A 20,299-nucleotide genomic window follows, 5' to 3' on the forward strand; every position below is an offset into this window, starting at 1 on the left:
CATTGACAGTTAATATTTTCCTGAGATGAAGGGGCAGGTCACACCTGTCAGAGCCATTGTTCCAGAGTTTCCATAGAGTTACTGGTATTGCTGAGTTGGGTACACATGGTTTACATTTTTGAGGCTTTATGTGACTAAACTGTCCCTAACTTTTATGGAAGCTGAAATTGTGGCGAACAAGATACCAGTTTCAAAGAAGTGCTGTTATATCCTAATACTCTAAACCAGCTCAAATAAAGCCAGGCCTATAAGCAAAGCATTAAGGAGCATTTCCTATTGGCTTAGTGCTTTGGTGTTGAGGTCTTCTGTCCCTCTCCAGTTCTCCCCTTGGGTGTTGATTGGTTAAATGTGGTTGCTTTTTGTTTCATGTCCTGATACTTATCAAGCACAGACATTTATCCTCAAGAAAATAACCCCGGAATCTATTTGCTTCCCCTTATCTTGCTGTGCTAGCTCTAGTCTGTCTCCTCATCCTCATGGAGCAGTAGGGTGTTGTGTAGCACAGAGCTGTCAGGGATGTAAACAATCATGCCCACCAGCCTGTACCTCCCTCAGGGGAGGAGCTCAGTTAATTTCAGTGCTTGGTATCTTGGCTACAAAGCAAATCGACATAGTGGCAAAGGCCCAGCCAACCCCAGCCCAGGTGCAGGAGCCGCAGGGAGAAGCCTGCTGCTGTCGGCCGTCTGGAGGAGGAGGGGGCTGGACACTTGTGGAAAGCAGCTGAGGGCTGGGATGCGCGCGCTGCCCCAGGGGCCCGACGCGGGCGGGGGGGGGGGGAGAGGGGAAGAGCGGTGGCGTCTGCAGCAGTGACGCTGCCATGTGACGTCCTTCCCTGTGCCTCGCAGACACACTATGGCGTCCGGCGCGGACCAAGAGCGGCAGCTGCGCTTTTACAGGGAGCTTCCTAAAGTGGTGAGAGCTGCGTCAGGTCCCCAGCGCCGGGCGTTCCTCCCCCGGGTGCCGGGCCACCTCCCCTTTCTCCACGTTCCCAGTGGCTGGGCTGGTTATTCCCTGCAGTTGCCGGAGTCACTCCAGCACTGCCCTAGCTGGGGAATGCGCTGTGCTGTGTGCAGTGAAGCCCAGCAGCCCAGATGTCTGTTCTTCATTATGCATCTTTTATGTCCCTCCCCACTTGCCCGGCAGGGAATAGGGTTTGACAGCATTCAGTGGAAAGAATGGAAAGAGGAAAAAAAAAAAAAGACTCACTCACATTGACAATTCATTTCTTCTGCAATGTGAGTGTTTTCCATCTTTATTCAGACTATATATAGTCTGCTTCACTCTGTCAACTCTTGTGCCTGTAGGAGTAAATCTGTCCTCCTTGCCTCTGGTTGCAACAGAATTGGGGTGGGACAAGAGGAGCTCAGCCCCCGCAATGGTGCTATATCCTCTGTGCACCAGCATCCTCAGGGGGGTCTCTGTCGACCATGCTCACTGCGTGTTTTACCCAAGTGAACTATTGCAGCTCTGATGTGGAGCCGCTTCTGCTGCCACTTTTACAGGGTGAGCAGTTCCCGTCCTTCACCTTTTCCCCGTAGGACCCTCTGCATCAGTGGTTCTCAACCAGGGGTGTGTGTACCCCTGGGGGTGTGCAGAGGTCTTCCAGAGAGTGGTACATTTACTCATCTAGATATTTGCCTAGTTTTACAACAGCCTACATTAAAAGCACTAGCAAAGTCAGTACAAACTAAAATGTCATACAGAAAATGTCTTGTTTATATTGCTCTATATACTATGCACTGAAATGTAAGTACAATATTTATTTTCCAATTGATTTATAATTGTATGGTAAAATGAGAAAGTAAGCATTTTTAGTAATAGTGTGCTGACACACTTTTTACAGGAACCACCTGTAATTGCAGCCTACAGATCGAATGAATTGTATAGCTACTAAAAGCATAATTGCAATTTGAGGATGAGGACAAAATTGATCAGCTGTAGGTCTTTATTGGCAGTGTATTTGAACAAAAGGAATTTCTGCCCATCTCTCAAGGAAAAGGTTCAAGCAAATAGCTCCTGGGTTCCTAACAAGCTGTAATACAACCCCTTGTCTCATGTTTATTTGTCCAAAAGTACTCAATTGATTTCAACCACCAATAAAATGTTTAAAATTTTTGTATAGCCTGACTCCGTACAATTCTTTTTCAAGGTCTGTAGATTTATTTTGCAAGCAAATCAATTCAACATATTTCTTTTTTTTTTTTTTTGCTTTTATTTTTTTTCCTGAGGCCACCTCTATAAGTCTGCTTCTGATAACAGTTTTTGCTGCATTCTAAAGGGTGTGGTCTGGCACGTTCCTGCTATCGTTGTTTGCTATACGTTCCTGGAACTCTTATCAGCTCAACAATTCTGGAGTTGTGTACAACAAATTTCACGTCTACCATTTGAGTGTTTATTCATTAAAATTGGCACGGGTACATGATCAAAACAGATATTATTGACACTGTCTTTCTCTACATTTTGATGCTTCCATTGCAAAAAGATATTTCGAAGGCATCCTTGCAAAGTGTCTTGTCTTTTTGTGGGTGGCAGATTCTCATAATGAATTCTGCAAGGCGTTTCATTGCATAGTATGTGGAACAACCATGCCTTTTATTAGAATTAGAGTTTCTGGACTTGATTTCCAGAAGTGGTAAGTACCCAGAGCTCCCATTAATTGGACTTGTGACTGCTCAGCACTTCTGACAATCACCCCTTCTATGTTTCATTGTACCTTTAATATTATGATATTGTTTTAAAGTGTTTTATAGAAGTAGTAAAAATGTCATCATATTTATCAATCAAGCATTTTGTGAAAACATTTTGCCAATTTTTGCTCTAATAAAAGCAGGTGCCAAAAGGGGAGGGGCAGGAGAGTGAAGATGTGTGGGACAAGCTAGGTATTTTGCAGACACATTTTGAAGTAAGATGGAGCGACACAAGAAGACTATTCCAAATGACGGGCAGCAAGATTGTGAGAAGGGACAGAGATGAGGGCGATGCTTAATGAAGTGGGGAGCTGAGGACAGGGCTTTGGAGCTGTGCTCCGGCTCCGCTCCAGCTCCAGGCAAAATCCTGCAGCTCCACTGCTCCGGAGTTGCTCCGTGCTCCAGCTCTGGGCTCCGCTCCAAATCCCTGGCTGAGTAAAGGATGACTGGGTTCAAGAGAGAGGCTGGAACAAGTCGTGAGTTCTAAATGCAAGGAGTACAGTTTAATTGCTAGTTTTGTTTTCTGTTTATAGAGGGAAGTGAGAGCTCACTATGCTTTTATGTGCCTTTAAGAGTATGAGAAAAGAAAGAATATGTCTGGGTAGAAAAAATGCTGCTTTTTTGGTCTAATTAAAAAGAAACTATGAACCAATTTAGGCCCAGATTTGACCTGTTATAAAATTGAGTAAGGAATAGTGCTCTAAATTATTTTTAAAATCTTAAAAAGTAAGATTTGTTTTCCCTCCACCCCCCAACGTGTTCCACTACAGTAATTAACTGAGACTTTAACGCTCTTCACAGTGGCACCTACATTCTTGCTGATACCACTGCTAATTTGGGGCACCGGCGTATAGAAACCCACATCAAAAAAGTCATTATTTGCCAAATGCAGAGACAGGATTGGTAGGGAAATGTTTTATTTTCAACCTCCTAATAAAATAGCAATACAATATAAAAGAAAAACCCCCCCTGAAATCTAATTGAAATTAAATATACCCTCCACTCCTCTTGATTTGTTTATAACTTAGGAGCTCCATGCCCACTTGAATGGCTCCATCAGTTCTGTTACTATGAAGAAACTTCTAGCTCAGAAACAATATCTTCAAATCCATAATGGAATGACAGTGATTGACAAGGGGAAGAAAAGGACTTTAGAAGAGTGAGTATCTATAAGTTACAACCTTAATTCCCGCCCTCCCCCCCAGTCCTTTATGAATACATTGAAACAAGTAGAATCTGTAAGCTTGCACTGTGTGGGTGTAGAAAACATAGTTAAAATTGAAGGTTGCATTATGTAATTTAATCAAATTTTCACATAAAATCATTAAGAAAATTATTACTTTTTAAAAATGTCCTTAGGGGAAGATAGTTTTTCATTTCTTAAATCTGTGAAGTCACTTCTTACTTGTGTGCAAATGGAACATGTATCCCTTGTTATCTTCCTTATTAATTTGTTTTCCTTTTAATCAGATGATTGAAAATATTTACCTAGAGCATGGGCTCTTTAGAGAAAATCCAGTTATGTAAGATTTCCTAGTTGGACATGAATATAGCCAGTAACTTAACACACAGGAAAACAAAAATTCTTAGTAAATGCTTTACACTATACATGCTCTACATTTAATCACTACTGAATTAATAGTTTTTAAGGCCTGAAAGGACAATTATGATAATTCAGTCTGTGCTGCAGCAAAGCCAGTAAATACATGTTATTCAGGCATGGGTTTGCAATTGGGAGTGCTCATCGCACTAGCACACTTTTATATGCTTAGCCTTTTAACTTTTTTGTTGTAGATGTTTTCAGATGTTTAATATCATTCATCGGATTACCAATAGGACCGAAGATATATTAATGGTAAGTTGTACAGGGCTTTGTTTTAAAAAATCAGAGCATTTTTCTTTCAAAAACAACTCCTTGCAAAGGTAGCAAGAAAAGTTATTGCACTTGTATCTGTGCCCAATGTGTAAAAGCCAAATTGAGCTGAGTGTAAATTATTGAGCTCAGAGATTCAGTAATACGTTACAGTCAATGGCATGTAAAAAAATATTTCTGTAAAAAGTGAGAATTTAATAATGCCAGATTCTACTTAACTGACATTTTCATTTTTTTCCCTTTAAAGCAGTGAGCTACCAATACTGGAAGTCAGTCTGTGCTCTCAGATGACTGAACTGATGATCACTTATGAATGTGATATCCATTCATATTTACCTATGCTTTAATTTAGCAGAGTCTCCTAATACACCTTTACCTCAATATAACGCTGTCCTCGGGAGCCAAAAAATCTTACCGCGTTATAGGTGAAACCGCGTTATATCGAACTTGCTTTGATCCGCTGGAGTGCGCAGCCCTGCCCCCCCGGAGCACTGTGTTACCGCGTTATATCCAAATTCGTGTTATATCGGGTCGCGTTATATCGGGGTAGAGGTGTACTTCTTTGTCTCAGTGTATATGCAGAGTTCCTTACTAGAGCTGTACTATGTTCACTTCCGAGTCCAGCACAGAGAGGGAGATCTGCTGGTGGGAAAGCCTATCTCGGGGTGCGGAGTGGTGCAAAGGGTTGTGAACCTTCCCTCTCCAGAACGGGTTTCAGGCAGCCAATACAACCCTCCAAGTCGTCAGGATTGCCAAGGAAGAGGTCATTGCCATCAGTAGGGCAGCGGAGGGATGTACTGTTTCAGCACATTGCCACTGAAATCCCCATTGGCCAGAGCAGCTTTGATACCCTGATAAAACTGGACAGAGATGTAAACACCATGGGATTTAGACAGTAACTCCTATTAATGTTATGTAACTATGTTTCCATGTTTTACACTGAAAGCTTACATGTTTTTATCTTTAATAGTCATCCAGTGTAACAAATTATAAATCTTTCATTTCAAAATATTGTATATTCTGTTTTTAACCAGGTAACTAAAGATGTTATTAAAGAATTTGCTGCCGATGGTGTCAAGTATCTGGAGTTAAGGAGCACACCTAGAGAGGAAAATGGCACTGGTACAAAGTGTTCTGTCTTTTAATTAGTATTCCGGATTATGTTATAGAACCTCTCACATTATAAAGTTAATATTAACAATATGTTTTGGAAAGTACCAAATGAATTATGACTGACATGTAAATAACTGCTGGAGTCACTTTTGAAATTCAGTTGTTTCAATAAATGTGACAGATTTAGAAACAAATCATTGAATGTCCCACTATCAAATCTTTCATATAGTGACAAATTCCTCTTGTAATTTCATTGAAGCCAGTGGAATTGCTCCAGGAATGATTTTTTCCTAACCCATATATTTATATAAAAATATAAATAAAAAAATACACACACATATGTATGTTCAGTGTTATAAATATAATTATTTGCAGTGAACTGAATAACGAAAGTGATAATGTGGATACAATTTTCCTTTAGTAAGATTTGGGGGTTGGGGGAGGGAATTACACATTGAGCTAAATTCTTTCCTGTCATAGCTTCACTATTCAGCGATTAAATTTAGGCTATTCAGTTTAGTCTTATTTCTTATGCCGACAAGATAGCTCGAATAGAATAATAAAACCACCTCTGCGAACAGCAGAAGCTATGTTAGCAGGAGAAGCTCTCCCGCTGACATAGCGCTGTGCACACAAGTGCTTATGTCGGTGTAACTTACGTCCTTAGGGAGGTATTTTATTTGTACCCTGGAGCAACCTAAATTATGGCGACATAGGCTGTAGTGGAGACATAGCCTTATTATAGTTTTGTTTCTTGTAATAGCTGCTACATTTTCTTTTTTATTTCTCTTAATCTTTTTATTGTTTTTAAACAAATATTTCAGTGGTGCATCAGGAAACCCTACTGTTAGATTCTTGTGTAAAGTTATTTTTCTTTTCTCCACAAACTCAGAGCAAACAAAATCCAAAGGGGGGCTTCAAAGTAAAATTACATTTGTTGGTAAAACCAGTCCTATACAAAATGTAAAATCACAGAATAAAATCAAGATGCAAAATTAAACTACCATCCCAAAGTGCAAATAAAATATAAGATTAAAGAGTAAAATGGGCAGAAAAGTTAAAATGAAAAATATTTTCATGGTCAGCCTGGGATTTTATCAAACGTAACTTTTTATAATCAGTCCACTTATATCTACTCAGATCAGGTGTGCATATGCTTGTGTGTGTGTGTTTTATAGGCATGACCAAAAGGACATACGTGGAAGCTGTACTTGAAGGAATAAAACAGTGTAAAGAGGAGGATTTGGATATAGATGTCAGGTAAAATAACGTGAAAAACTTCTGATTTGGGATGTTTTTATGAACCTTGTGTTTGGCCCAGGTTTACAGATCATGAATGCTGGGGAAGAATTTGTGTAGAAATCAGATGATTTTTGACTTAAAACCTAGCAAAACCTAGCAATTTAGATATTGAAACGTGTATTTTATTATCCCTTTTACTAAATAGGGAGCAAAACTGGCTGAGATTTCTAAAGTCTCCATTCTCTGCAATGTTTTATAGCAAAAGTGGTGCCCTCAGGAAATATCAGACTAAGGAACTGTCTGTCACAAAAGTTGTATCACTTTAACCATACAGGTATAGTTAAAGCAGTACTGCCCTCCCTGCCCCCATCCAGTACTGATGTAGTTATACCAGTATAGCTTATTCTGATATAGGGAGGGGAATAGGGAACCATTATACTTGCATAACTGTATCCAGATGAAGGGTTGTACTGGTTTAACTAGCTTGGTTAAAAAAATCAATCCCCTACCAAATTAGTTATACTGGTACAATGACTGTGTGTAGATCAGGCCTTAGAAAGACACTACAGTTTCTGTTAGTAATTTAACAGATAATATAAACTTGAATTTTAAACCAGCTATCAAAAGTGAACCTAATAATCACCAATATAGATATAATATGTGTCTTCCCCGCTGTTATGGAATTTTAGTGATTTTCTTTGAAATAATACAGTAATCACAATGAGAGTGCTGCAGCCATTGACTGTTTGTTTGGCTAATTACTGAACATTGAACTGTTGTTTTACTAACATGCTTACTTTGATCCTCTAGGAAAGCTGCTTTTACCGTGAAATGGCCTGTCAGACTTTTATCATGCACAAACCTTGGGCAGTTTTGTTCCTCTTTAAAACAAACAAAAAACACCCACAAACAAAAAATCAACAAACACAAAACTACTAACCATAAACAAATAAAAACTACAAATATATTGGACAATTTTAAAGAAGTTTAAATTATTTTAAAATGACCAACCCACCCCAGTGAAGTTGATGTAGGGAAAAAAAAGCACACACTGCACAGACAGCACCTGTGTAGCTGTATGCAGGAGCACTGGTTACCATGTACAATTTTCTTCTGAGTTTCACTTGTTTTTGAGAATTGAAAAATCAAAGAGAAAGTCAAAAGATGTGAACCAATAACAAAATGAGTTTATTAAAACCTCTCATAATTGTTTGTAAGTCGGAAACTTGATAACTAAATGGTGTGAAACCCAAAGAAGATAAACAGCCACTAGTTAGGGATCCAGCTTTCTTCTGTGGGAGCTATAAAATTATGTTTTGCAAGAAACTTATAATACAGGTTAAAAATCTGCTCTGAAAAGTTGTTCTTAGTTCTTGACCTCTTTCGTGGGCCTTCTGTAAACTATATAAGATATAGGGCTACCTTTTCAAAGAGGGTTGCAGTGGTGCACCTTCAGCAATCCACACTGTGCAGCCTGAATGGGTAATTGCGTCCCCCACAGGGTCACTTATGTGTGAACACAGTTAACTTTTTGCACTCCAGAATTCAAATATGTTTTTCTGTTTGCTACATGTTGCCTTTGAAAATTTGGACCATAAAGTTTTTTTGTTTTATGTGGCAAAATATATTGCACCTTTTAATAGTAGAGGTGTAATAATAACGAACTAGGTATAAATGTAAATTAAGATACATGTATCATTTGTATACATTACATCATAACAATATATTGCTATGTCACAGTTGTCAGCTTTTGTACAGCCAGTTAGGAGGTTCCTTAGTACCTTATGGATTGGCCTTAATATCTTCTGCCTCTGCCTGAGATGTAAGGTGTTGCAGAGGTCAAATTCTAAGATCTTTGTGGAAGGGAGGGGCTGAATTGTCTGAGCTGGCAGGTCTTGCTGGCTAATCCAGAAAACAGCATTGGTAGTAGCTTCAGAGAAAGAGTTGATATATGAAAGTCAGAACTTTGGTGTGCAGGGGCTAGTAGCCAGACGGGGACATGATGCCAGTATAGGCAGTGGCTGGAAGGATGGTGCCTGTCCAGAGGACAGGAGAACTCTTTGCTGTGTCTTATGTGAGATGATGTATGTTTTTTAAGAAGTATTTAGAGGTCCTTCTCTGGAGATGTAGCTTACCAGATCTTTCCTTTCCCAGGGCCTGGAAAAAGTTGTTTTGGTTTTATGAAAAAGGAAGAACCAAACCATACTAATAAAATTATTAAAAGAAATTGAAAGAAAATCAGTTTATCCCAAGTGAGGGTTGAGTTCCAGCTCCTTATGTTCAGCTATATAAGCCCAATCCTTTGTTTCAGTATTACATTTTTGTATCTAGAGTGGAGCCAGTATGGCTGGAAGGGAGATGCCATGAATGTAATGCTGGAATTAAAGTGGGTATGCATGTGAGCATTAGAGATGTGTCATTTAGCCACTGTGATAACAACACGGTGCACTGGTATTGTTGTGTGCTTCTCTATACATGCCTAATTACCCTGTTACTTGCCATCAGAGCTTTACAGTAATAGTTGTGACAAAAGAAGCAATTTCTATTTAAGTTATGAGTGCAGTGTTGCTTTTGCTGGTAATAGATTGTTTCTTTGTCAATCACCTGTTTGGTGATTTAATGTAAGATGTACATCTCTATTCTAGGTTTTTAATAGCAATAGATAGAAGAGGTGGACCTATCGTGGCAAAGCAAACTGTTAAACTTGCTGAAGAGTTCCTCCTTTCCACCGATGGGATTGTGGTAGGGCTTGACCTCAGTGGTGATCCCACCGTAAGTTACTTTCCTTGAAGATGGATACTTTTATCGTTGTAATGATTATAGTATCAAATTTTATTTTTACTCTTAGTGCTTTGGATAATTTTCCTTTGGGGGCATTAACTGTTCATGGCAAGGGTTAGGAACGACTATTTCGCCCCATCTAAAACATTATATAAATGGGTATAGATGCATTTTGGAGTGCTTTGGAGTGAAATACCAGATATTGGCCAACACTGAAGGCAGAATATGTTGTTGCTATTATTATTATATAATTTCTTTAAATCGTACCAACAATGTTGTATAAGGTGTTTTTCAAACATAAAAGAAGGCACACGATCTAAAGACAGAAGAACAGGTAGTAGTAGTCAAAGTAGTACTTGGAATGATGGCTCTTGCCTGGCAAATCCTATCTTCCTATTTTTAGTCATTTTACTTGACTTCGGAATGTATGAAGAAGTTATGGGGATTGGACAGAAAGTTGTTTAGGTTCTTAACAACTGCCCTTTAGGTAAAGGACACCATCAACTAAAATAAACACGCTGATGGGTTGTTACTAGTAACATTTGCTGAACTGAAAAGAATTAGGGAAATACATTTCTCTTTATTATCTCACTGTTTACTTGTACATTTATTAGCACTTAGTTTGTAGTCAGTTTCACTGTTTCCATTATATAGTTAGTAAACTTGCTGGCTGTTGGTTAAATGTCTTGCTCATATTCATGATGTGAAGATAACATCTCTTGTCTCTAACAAAAAATTGAAAATGTACAAAATGATACACAACTATCAAAAAAGGGAACTTAAAAGCAACTTCTGAGCCCAGGAAAGCATCCACTACTACATTGCTCTGATTGTATCAGATTGATTGAGGTTGAGGCATATTGAGTAATACTGAGAATAGACACAAAATGAGAACTAAAGCTGGTTTACAAGGCCCCACAGTTTGGTCTATGGGGGTGTGAATTGCAGTAGGTGTCTTTTAGTTTGCACCGTCAGCACTGGTGGGTTACAGTGCAACATGCCAGTGTGCATTGCAGTTCACATCCCATAGTCTGAACTGCGGGGTCATGTAGACATAAAATACAAGCACCTAATATGCTGCTGTTATAAAGAAAAGAAAAGAGGTTGAAGAATATAGTTCTCAAATTGAAGTGAAAAATATTGATTCACTATATTTGATTATATGTGATAGCAAAATAAAAATTATTAAAATTAACTGCTTTTGAATGAATTATATTAATATTCTGAAACTTCATCATGATTGTATAATTGGAAAGGTTTTAATAAAAAATACCTCCTGATTAATCATGCATTTTTGTTTGGATTTTTCTTCAAGGCAGGACATGGCAAAGATTTTTTTGAACCACTTTTCGAAGCGAAAAAGGCAGGTCTGAAACTGGCATTGCATCTTTCAGAGGTAAATTCTTAATGTTTGTGCTAACCTTTTTCTGCAGCCGCCTTTAAATAAAAACCTACTGTAACTAAAAGTAACATCTGTGGATTTTCAGTTTTTTAGGCCGAAGTAATGCTAGTTTGTGGCATTTTGAAGAGATGGGGTTAGGAAAGAGAAATTTAAAGTAAACACGCATATATATGTATTTTGAAGGGAAAAAACCCTAAAAGAACCAAAAACCAACCACCTACCCAACTTAATCAAGAAACCTTGACTAAAACTCTCCTACCTTTCTAGGGATGTTACAGTCCACCAGAGAACCATGCAGGCCCCACTCCTGTGATTTCTGATGTCACAAGAAATGTTTCAATGGTGCTATTGTCAGTTTTGAATTTTGTATTAATTTTGGATAGATCAATACAGTAAATGATATAATACAATAAATGTTGAGAACCACAGAAGGAATACCAGTAACATAACATACGCTGCCTTAAAATCTGCAAGGTCCTTACATGATTTATTAAATTATGGAAACAAATAAGACCTCAGTATCATAGGGAAAACCCTGATTCAAGAGCATGACTAAGCCTTGCTCATTAAGGATTATTGGAGGAACTGTTGGCTGTAATTTATTGTATTATATATTTCAGAAGTATAAGTATTAATTTGAAGTTTACACATACATTGACTGATCCATTACCCCCACACCTGAATGATATCTGGAATATCATATAGTAGATCTTATGTACCTGTTTTACTCACATGAATAGTTCCGTCGACTTCTTTAGCTTTGTTTGTGTATGTGAGATGAGGAGAATTTGGAGTATGATCTCTTAACATTGAAGACCCACCTAGAGTTTGATTTAGCAGGCCTGATGAATAATGAAAACCTTCTAATTTCTGAAAGAAATAGTGCCTTTAGGAAATGAAGGCTGATATTATTAATGAGTTTTTTGCATGGAACTCTTGTGCAGTGCTTTGAAAATGTACTTCCAAGTGCCTTACCTTCTTCTTTCTGCCTCTGTCTTATTGTGTAACTTCTCTGTTCTGCAGTCAGTTTATCCATTTGTACATTGGAGATAATGAAATAAGCCTCAACTAGGAAGGTTACAATTAAGGTTTGTAAAGCTAATTGAGGTCCTCCAATCAAAAGTATTTCAGAAGTGCAAATAACTAATGTGATCTGTCCTTTTATCCGCTTTCCAATGAGTGCACTTCCATCTTCCAGTTCCTGCATCTCTTCCTTCTCCAAAGCATAATAACTAACACTAATTAACACACACACTTATTTCTCATTTTCTTTGTTGATAAAATATACAAATACAAAAAACCTAGAACCCAGATCTGATCTGGGGCTGATGTATAACTTTGATTATTCAGCTGCATTATGGTGCCGTTACAGACTCTGTGCGTGGGGGGTGTATTCTGTTTTAGATCCCAAATAAAGAAGAGGAGACCAAAATTCTCCTTGGTTTGCCTCCAGACAGAATTGGACATGGTACATTTCTCAACTCTACAACAGGTTCAGAGGATCTTGTGCAGCTTGTTAGACAGAATCACATACCTATAGGTAAGCAAGAAGATAAGAAAATTGCTTGGTAGCCCTCAGGCTTTGATACATTGTATCTTCAAATGATTCAGTAAGTCTGAGTAGATTTATATCTCCCAGAAATAAATATGGAAAGATATTAGTGATGTGGAAATAAATGGATACGGTGAGAAAATAACTGATACATATGGTGTTCTACTAATGCTTCTGCTTTTCATTTAAAACAAAATTGGTCATAGAGTATTTTTAAACGTTTTTACTGAGTGCCATTAATTAAATGTCTAGGTATTTTATATGCATATATTTCAATATACACACACATTCTTTCATACACTATTCTCAATATTGGTGCTTCTTAGCAGTTTAATGCCAGTCCTTGGTGTAGAATCAACAAATAGTGGGAAAAGGACAACAGGAAACAGAGATCTGGAACATTAAAATAGTACAAAATTGCCATGTGTTTACACCTGTTGCCACCTGGTTAATATCAATAAACTACACCTTAGTAATTTGTGTAGTGAAATTTCTTTTAAAGCTATGTAAAAGGATTTAGTGGCATTTGTGTAGACTGTTCAAAGTTTTATATCTGCTTCAAATACATAGGGACATAAGAATTGTGATACTGGAGCATTGATCTTTCCAGTCTGATATCATGCCTCTGGCAGTGGCCAATAATGGATGCCTCAGATGAAGGTAGAAAACCAAAACATAACATACTTGACCAGTTGATCAGTGCATGTGGTGTCTGTATGTGTGCACGAGTTCTTCAAATACCCTGAATTGGGCACACAACTAGTGAATTGTGCACCTAACCACCCATTTGACTGTATAAATCCAGGTATTTTCATGTGCGCACACATGAACATTTTGTTCCCGTGTTTGAATATGTTCTTAGCTGGCATATACAATATATTGTAAGTGTCGTGAATCACCACAAATTTTAAAAAAATAAATAAAACAGGTAACACTGAACTATTCAGCTATGGATTGAAATGTGTACATTAATCTACCCAAAGATCATATTGTTGGTTCTGTACATATCCTTGTTTTTTTTCTTTTAATTCAGAGTTTTCCCTTTTATCACTTAGAACTTTGCATGACGTCAAACTTCAAAAGTCAGACTGTACCTTCCTGTGACAAACACCATTTTGGATACTGGTACAACATGGGCCACCCTACTGTACTTTGTGTAAGCCATTTTGATTGTACAGAATACATTTAGATGCTGACCATACAGAACATGGAAACTGAGTCACTGGAGCCAAGTTAGAGAAACATACCTGTTACTATCTATACAAGAGCCAACTGGACAGGGAATTTCTCTCATCTCACTTATAAGAAATCCGATACCTTGTTTAGGGAGAAATATATAGTAAAAATCTAGGAAAATTCTTGTTATTCAACTTCTAATTTTTATTGAAGAAGCAAATCCCAGTAGATTAAAAATCTGATTTACATGAAATTTGGGGTCTATATAGGTTTTGGTATGAACCAGGGAACATTACATTTGAACATCTTAGCCCCTATATTTGTATTTTTAAATTGTAATTCCTTGTAATTATTATTTCCTTGTAATATCAAATATGTTTCTGTTGCATTCAGAGGAAAATATGGGACCCCTCCTGTAGGTAATTAGTCCTGATCCCGTGAGATGCCAAGCACCTCAGCTCCCATTGCCGGCGTCTATAAAAACATTCATGTTAGAAAACATCACAATGGCCAAGTTAAGTAAGGTAAATTTAGGGACCTCTCTTCCTCGCATGGTTCATAAATCCACACGAGAACCCTGGATTAGGGAGCAGGGACCAACTTAGTCCTTAAATGACTAACTTGAACATTTCAACTGGCAACACTTATCTAATTGTTATTATTTATCATTTGTATTATGGCAGCAGCCAAGGACCGTAATCGAAGTCCCCATTGCACTAAGCACTGTTGTACAGGATGACACAGACCCTGTCCTGAAGATAAATACTCTAATATAAGACAAGGTGTAGCTAGTAAGTGGGGGTGGGGAAGGGCGGGGGCGGAACAGGGAAGGGTAAAGGATAACAGTTGTATGGTCACACATTTACATAAGTTACACGTGTGAATAACTTGATGGTTCTGAATCATCAGAATTGTTTTGCAATAAGTGCCAGCAATCCCCACAGACCTTCTGTCTAGCCATTGTCACTTCTCTGTAGGCATCGTGGTAGAAGTGGGTCTTGAGGAGGAGTGGTAGGAGCAGCTTTATGGATTAGTTTGGAGAGGGTGCTCCATGTGTAGTAGGAGACATAGAATAAAGCACAAAGACTCTGGCTGTTTTTATAGACATCATATATTTTTATAAATGAACTGTTCTTTCACTTAGCCTTCTTTGTTCAGCATATGATATTTTTGGATGAGATATATTGATATTAATTTACAACCAGTTTCACCTTACTGTATTTCAGTTTACTGCAGCTAGTATTTATTCTATCAGTTAGTACTTAATTAAAGATAGAATAAGTACTAGCTGCAGTAAACTGTGAAATACAGTAGGGTGAAACTGATTGTAAATTAATTTCCTATTTTTCAAAGCTAGACACACTGAAATGATTGTTCTTTTTTTTTTTTTTTACCTCCCCTCCCAGACTGACGATAAAGGTGTCTTTGCAACGGATCTGTCTCAGGAGTACCAGATGGTTGCTAAAACATTTAATCTGACGCCGTCACAGATGTGGGACCTCTCCTATGAATCAATCAACTATATCTTTGCTTCAGACAGTGTAAAATTGAAGCTAAAGGAACAATGGCATAAACTGAAACCAAGTCTGCTAAGTAATTAAACTATAGTTATAAGTAGATGAAAACAGAATATACTAGCTCAGTTAATAAGGATGATCCGCCTAAGAGATTCTGTCTTTGGCCTTTTAAATTTTGATACAATCATAGTGCCCAGTCCTGCAGCCTCTGCTTATATGAATTAAGGGCTACAGGAAGAGACCCTTATTTAACCAGGATGAGAGAGAAGTTCCTTTCCACGCTTTGTCTGGAAAAAGTCTGTCAGTGAGTAAAATTCCAGATTTTTCATGTACTAAATACCGTATTCACTGTAGAGAAACTAGTTTTTTTAATTACCGTATATACTCGTTCATAAGCCGAACTTTTTTAGTAAAAAAGGGAAGCACCAGAGACGGGGGTCAGTTTATGAACGGGTATAGAGAGGGAGAGGTGGGACACAGTCCCTTCCCCCAACAGAGGGAGCAAGGAGAGGCAGCACAGCCAGCAGAGACAGAAGGGAATAGGCGGGGCCAGAGTCTCTTTGCTTCTGGCCATGCTGCTCTCCCCCCAGCCTCCAAAGCAGCTGCAGCTCCGGGGCTGGCAGGCATGCGGCCGTGCCGCCCGGCCTGGCCCGCCGGAGCAGGCATGCGGCCGTGCCGCCCGGCCTGGCCCGCCGGAGCAGGCATGCGGCCGTGCCGCCCGGCCTGGCCCGCCGGAGCAGGCATGCGGCCGTGCCGCCCGGCCTGGCCCGCCGGAGCAGGCTGCGGCCACGCCGCCCGGCCCGGCCTGCCGGAGCAGCTCCGGCCAGGCCAGAGATATCCTCATCTGGCCCTCCCCAGATAAGGTGGGATGGGATGGTGAGAGTGTGGGGGTCCCGGGCTAGGGGTGGGGTCATGTGGGGGGTGGTCACAGGGGTTACTCCCCTGACCCCCAGCTTCTCTCCCCCCGCCTCCCCCAAAATTTCCCCACCAGTTGCTGTCCCGGCCCTTCAGGGTAAGCCGCTGGTGGGCCGGGACACTTTGTTTACTTAGGTTTACCTCCATGCCTGCGGACGCTTGAGATAAACAAACCGTCTCAGCCTGCCAGCGGCTTATCCTGATGGCCTGGGAGCCAAAGTTTGCCGACCCCTGAATTATAGGGTCAGCTTATGAATGGGTCATAAAAAATTTCCATTTTTACTTATCCATGTGGGGGGGGGGGGGTTGGCTTATAAACGAACTGGCTTATGATCGAGTATATACGGTACTTTTGCTCAAATGTGTTAAAATATCACAAATATTGGAACCATCATAGCAAAATAACGTTGAGTAGGAAAAGAACATAATACACACATAGCAACAATGTACTAAGCAGTATGTATATGTTTTTCTATATCAATCTTAAGTAGGCTAATTGAGCAGAAAGATATGGACAATTTCAGGGAGAAAAAATACTTGTGAATAAGATCTTCACACTCAGTTAAGAGACATATTAGAAGTGTTTCTGCTGATATAGATGTCTGACCAAAGCTTTCTGTGGGTAGTTTTAATGAATACGCTGAGACAATCAAACTGAACTACACTATCAACACACTCAGAAGTAAGTGTGTTACGGTGTCTCCGTGTTACACTGGCAAGCAGAAAAAAATTCTAAAACCAAAATCAACAACTGTGACATTTATGGAGTTTTGTTTTTAAAATGCTTTATTACAATTTAAAGTTTATTTCTTTCCATTTTTTTAAAAACAAAAAATAGCTTTTTTTTGATGCTGTGTGTTTCTAAAACCACTACTTTTGTTTTTGATCAGGGTTTGTAGATTGGAGGCATGTAAATTCTGCAGCAAATTATGTAAAGTTGTATCATTTATAAGGGATGCTTTCCTTCTACTAAGTGATACCATGTCTGTTTTGACACCACAGGGAGCTCTTTAGTTTGGGAAATGAGATGTGGTTTTTGTCAGTGGTATTAGTTTATGCATTGATAGATCTGTCACTCTTAGCAGAAGAATCACTGACAACACAATCTTGCCATATGTGGCCCCTATATCCCTTAAGAGACTGTGGTTTTTTGAGTAGTTTAAGTAATTGTACTAGGAATTGGGATTTAACTTTATAGATTAGGAAAGAGATTCCACCGTGTAGAACTGGTCCTATTACTTCAGGAAATCCCTTTGCTGTCTGAATTTCAGGAGACCAGACTATTAATGGACTATGACAGACTGCATTTTTTGCAGTGCTAATGAAAGTAGACCGTACTGAATGTTTTGACGATATAAAGGCAATCTATTTGAATGAGTCACTGGCTATGCTGTTTCAAGTTTTTGTTGGCTCATGAGAACTGTCATGGGTAATGATTTTTTTGTGTCTTGTAACAAGGCTACTAATATAGGGTTACCATATCTATTAAATAAAAAAAGAGGACCCTCCACGGGCCCTGGCCCCGCCCATTTCCCCACCCCCAGCCCCGCCCCAACTCCACCCCTTCCCCGCCCTAACTCCGCACCCTCCTCCCTCCCACTCCCAGCCACGGGGAAAAGGCTGCCCGAGCGCTACCGGCTTCACGGTTTGCCGGGCAGCCCCCAGACCCTGCGCCCCCGGCCGGCGCTTGCCCAGCGCAGCTGAAGCCCGGGAGGGGAAGCGCCCAGCCGGGGGCGCAGGGTCTGGGGGCTGCCCGGCAAACCGTGAAGCCGGTAGCGCTTGGGCTTCGGGCAGCCCCCTTGCCTCCGGACCCTGCGCACCCAGCCGGGCACTTCCCCTCCTGGGCTCCGGCGGCGCAGGGTCCGGAGGCATGGGGGCTGCCCGAAGCCGGTAGCGCTCGGGCAGCCCGGCTCTGTTTAAGAGCCGGGCTGCCCGAGCGCTACCGGCTTCGGGCAGCCCCCATGCCCGGCTCTTAAACAGAGCCGAAGAGTCAGGGGAGGAGCAGAGCAGCTGTGGCTGGAGGCTCTTCTCCTCCCCTGACTCTTCGGCTCTGTTTAAGAGCCGGGCTGCCCGAGCGCTACCGGCTTCGGGCAGCCCCCGTGCCTCCGGACCCTGCGCCCCCAGCCGGGCACTTCCCCTCCCGGGCTCCGGCGGCGCAGGGTCCGGAGGCATGGGGGCTGCCCAAATCCCGTAGCGCTCGGCTCTTAAACAGAGCCGAAGAGTCGGGGAGGAGCAGAGCCGCCGCGGCTGGAGGCTCTGCTCCTCCCCTGACTCTTCGGCTCTGTTTAAGAGCCGAGCTGCCCCAGCGCTACCGGCTTCGGGCAGCCCCCGTGCCTCCGGACCCTGCGCCGCCGGAGCCCGGGAGGGGAAGTGCCCGGCCGGCGGCTGGGGTCCGTAGGCAAGGGGGCTGCCTGAAGCCCATAGCGCTCGGGCAGCTCGGCTCTTAAACAGAGCCGAAGAGTCAGGGGAGGAGCAGAGCCGCCATTTTCCCGGACATGTTCGGCTTTTTGGCAATTCCCCCCGGACGGGGGTTTGAGTGCCGAAAAGCCGGACATGTCCGGGAAAAAGAGGACGTATGGTAACCCTATACTAATATGGGTTATGTGTTGCCACTGTCAACAGTCATTGTCACTTCTACTCTGCCTGATCCTCCCAGGTACTCAGACGATTGGGCCCTTAAAAATCTTTTTAGGAGGGGGAGATCTTGCAACAGTCATGGGGATGGCTAATACAGTGCCTCCAAATATTTGTGATAGGCTCAAACTCCACAAACCTAGTGATAGGATCCCAGTCGTTGGTCTCTAGATGTCAGGGCAACTTGCTGTTGTGGCTGAGTCAATTGGAAAAAGGTTTATGATGATAAAAACTGGAGATAGAGTTAGAATGTTTATGTGGCAGGATGAGCTTTCTCAGCTATGTCATTTAGAATGAAGCCTCTGGCTTTCACTAAATGATGAGTGACCCAGTAGAGGGATAGTTCTTTTCTGCTGAGAATACACCTCTCATGTGCTAAGAAGTCAGTTCAGACAATCAGTTATGTGACCTCCTAGCAGCAGCTGGACATAGGAAACAACCACAGCTTTGTGATGTCTGCTCTGTATACTGTAGAAGGAGCTGTCCTGGCTGAGCTCTCCAGTTCTTTTCTGTGTCCCAGCAGGAGGAGATCACTCTCTGACTTCTGAACTAGGGATTTAGTTGTTTATTGTGATCCACTTTCAGGTAGCTGCTGCTTATATGTATGTGGGGAAGAGCAAGACCTATCTGCATTCTGCTCCCACATCCCCCAGTCCTGAGGCCAAGGAAAGAGCGCTCTAGGGTGAGGAGCTGTGGTTCATGTGTTTTTAGTAAATATTCCCCTGGCACCCTATCAGCCATCCATGATTGGGATCAGTTGTGCCCCAGCCATAAAGTACAAGTAATCTGTGTAAATTGCTGTGTGGGGGTTGTGTGCCCACTGGCAAACCAGCCAGAATATGACTTTAGAGTAGAACCTCAGAGTTACGAACATCAGAGTTTCAAATTGACCAATCAACCACACATCTGATTTGGAACCAGAAATACAGAGTCAGGCAGTAGCAGAGACCAAATCTCTCCCCACCCCCACCCCCCAAAAAAAGAGAAAAAAAAGAAAAGCAAGTACAGTACTGTGTTAAATGTAAACTACTAAAAAAAAAAGGGAAAGCATTTTTCTTCTGCATAGTAAAGTTTCAAAGCTATATGAAGTCAATGTTCAGCTGTAAACTTTTTAAAGAACCACCATAATGTTTTGATCGGAGTTATGAACATTTCAGAGTAATGAACAACCACCATTCCTGAGGTTTCATAACTCTGAGATTCTACTGTATATTAAAACTGCTGTTGGGAGATGGGGTGCTCTGGAGAAAAGAGCAAAGGGTCAGAAGCTGCGAAGTCCTGAGGGTAAACCTCATCTCTGCTGTTGATTGGCTGTATGGCCTTAGGCGAGTAACTTCACTTCACTGCCCCAGTTTCCAGGCTGTAAAATGGAGATAAATGCTATCTGTCTCATGGAGGTTGTTAGGA

At 41.0% G+C, this 20,299-nt stretch overlaps 1 protein-coding gene across 2 annotated transcripts; it reads left to right on the plus strand.

The window, feature by feature from the left end:
- Positions 1-823: 823 nt before the first annotated feature.
- On the plus strand, positions 824-15,704 carry ADAL (adenosine deaminase like). 2 transcript variants are annotated; one of them, XM_065411790.1, is made up of 10 exons: positions 824-912; positions 3,716-3,846; positions 4,482-4,542; positions 5,595-5,682; positions 6,852-6,933; positions 9,561-9,687; positions 11,012-11,092; positions 12,503-12,638; positions 13,706-13,806; positions 15,233-15,704. In XM_065411790.1, exons 1-10 carry the CDS (start codon positions 853-855, stop codon positions 15,425-15,427), a joined length of 1,062 nt encoding a protein of 353 aa, XP_065267862.1. In that variant the 5' UTR covers positions 824-852; the 3' UTR covers positions 15,428-15,704. The 2 variants fall into 2 exon arrangements, with proteins under 2 accessions (XP_065267862.1, XP_065267863.1); XM_065411791.1 differs by lacking the exon at positions 824-912 and adding an exon at positions 2,199-3,590.
- The last annotated feature ends 4,595 nt before the right edge of the window (positions 15,705-20,299 follow it).

The sequence above is a fragment of the Emys orbicularis genome, chromosome 10 (assembly GCF_028017835.1).
Source record: "Emys orbicularis isolate rEmyOrb1 chromosome 10, rEmyOrb1.hap1, whole genome shotgun sequence".
NCBI classification, from domain to species: Eukaryota; Metazoa; Chordata; order Testudines; family Emydidae; genus Emys; species Emys orbicularis.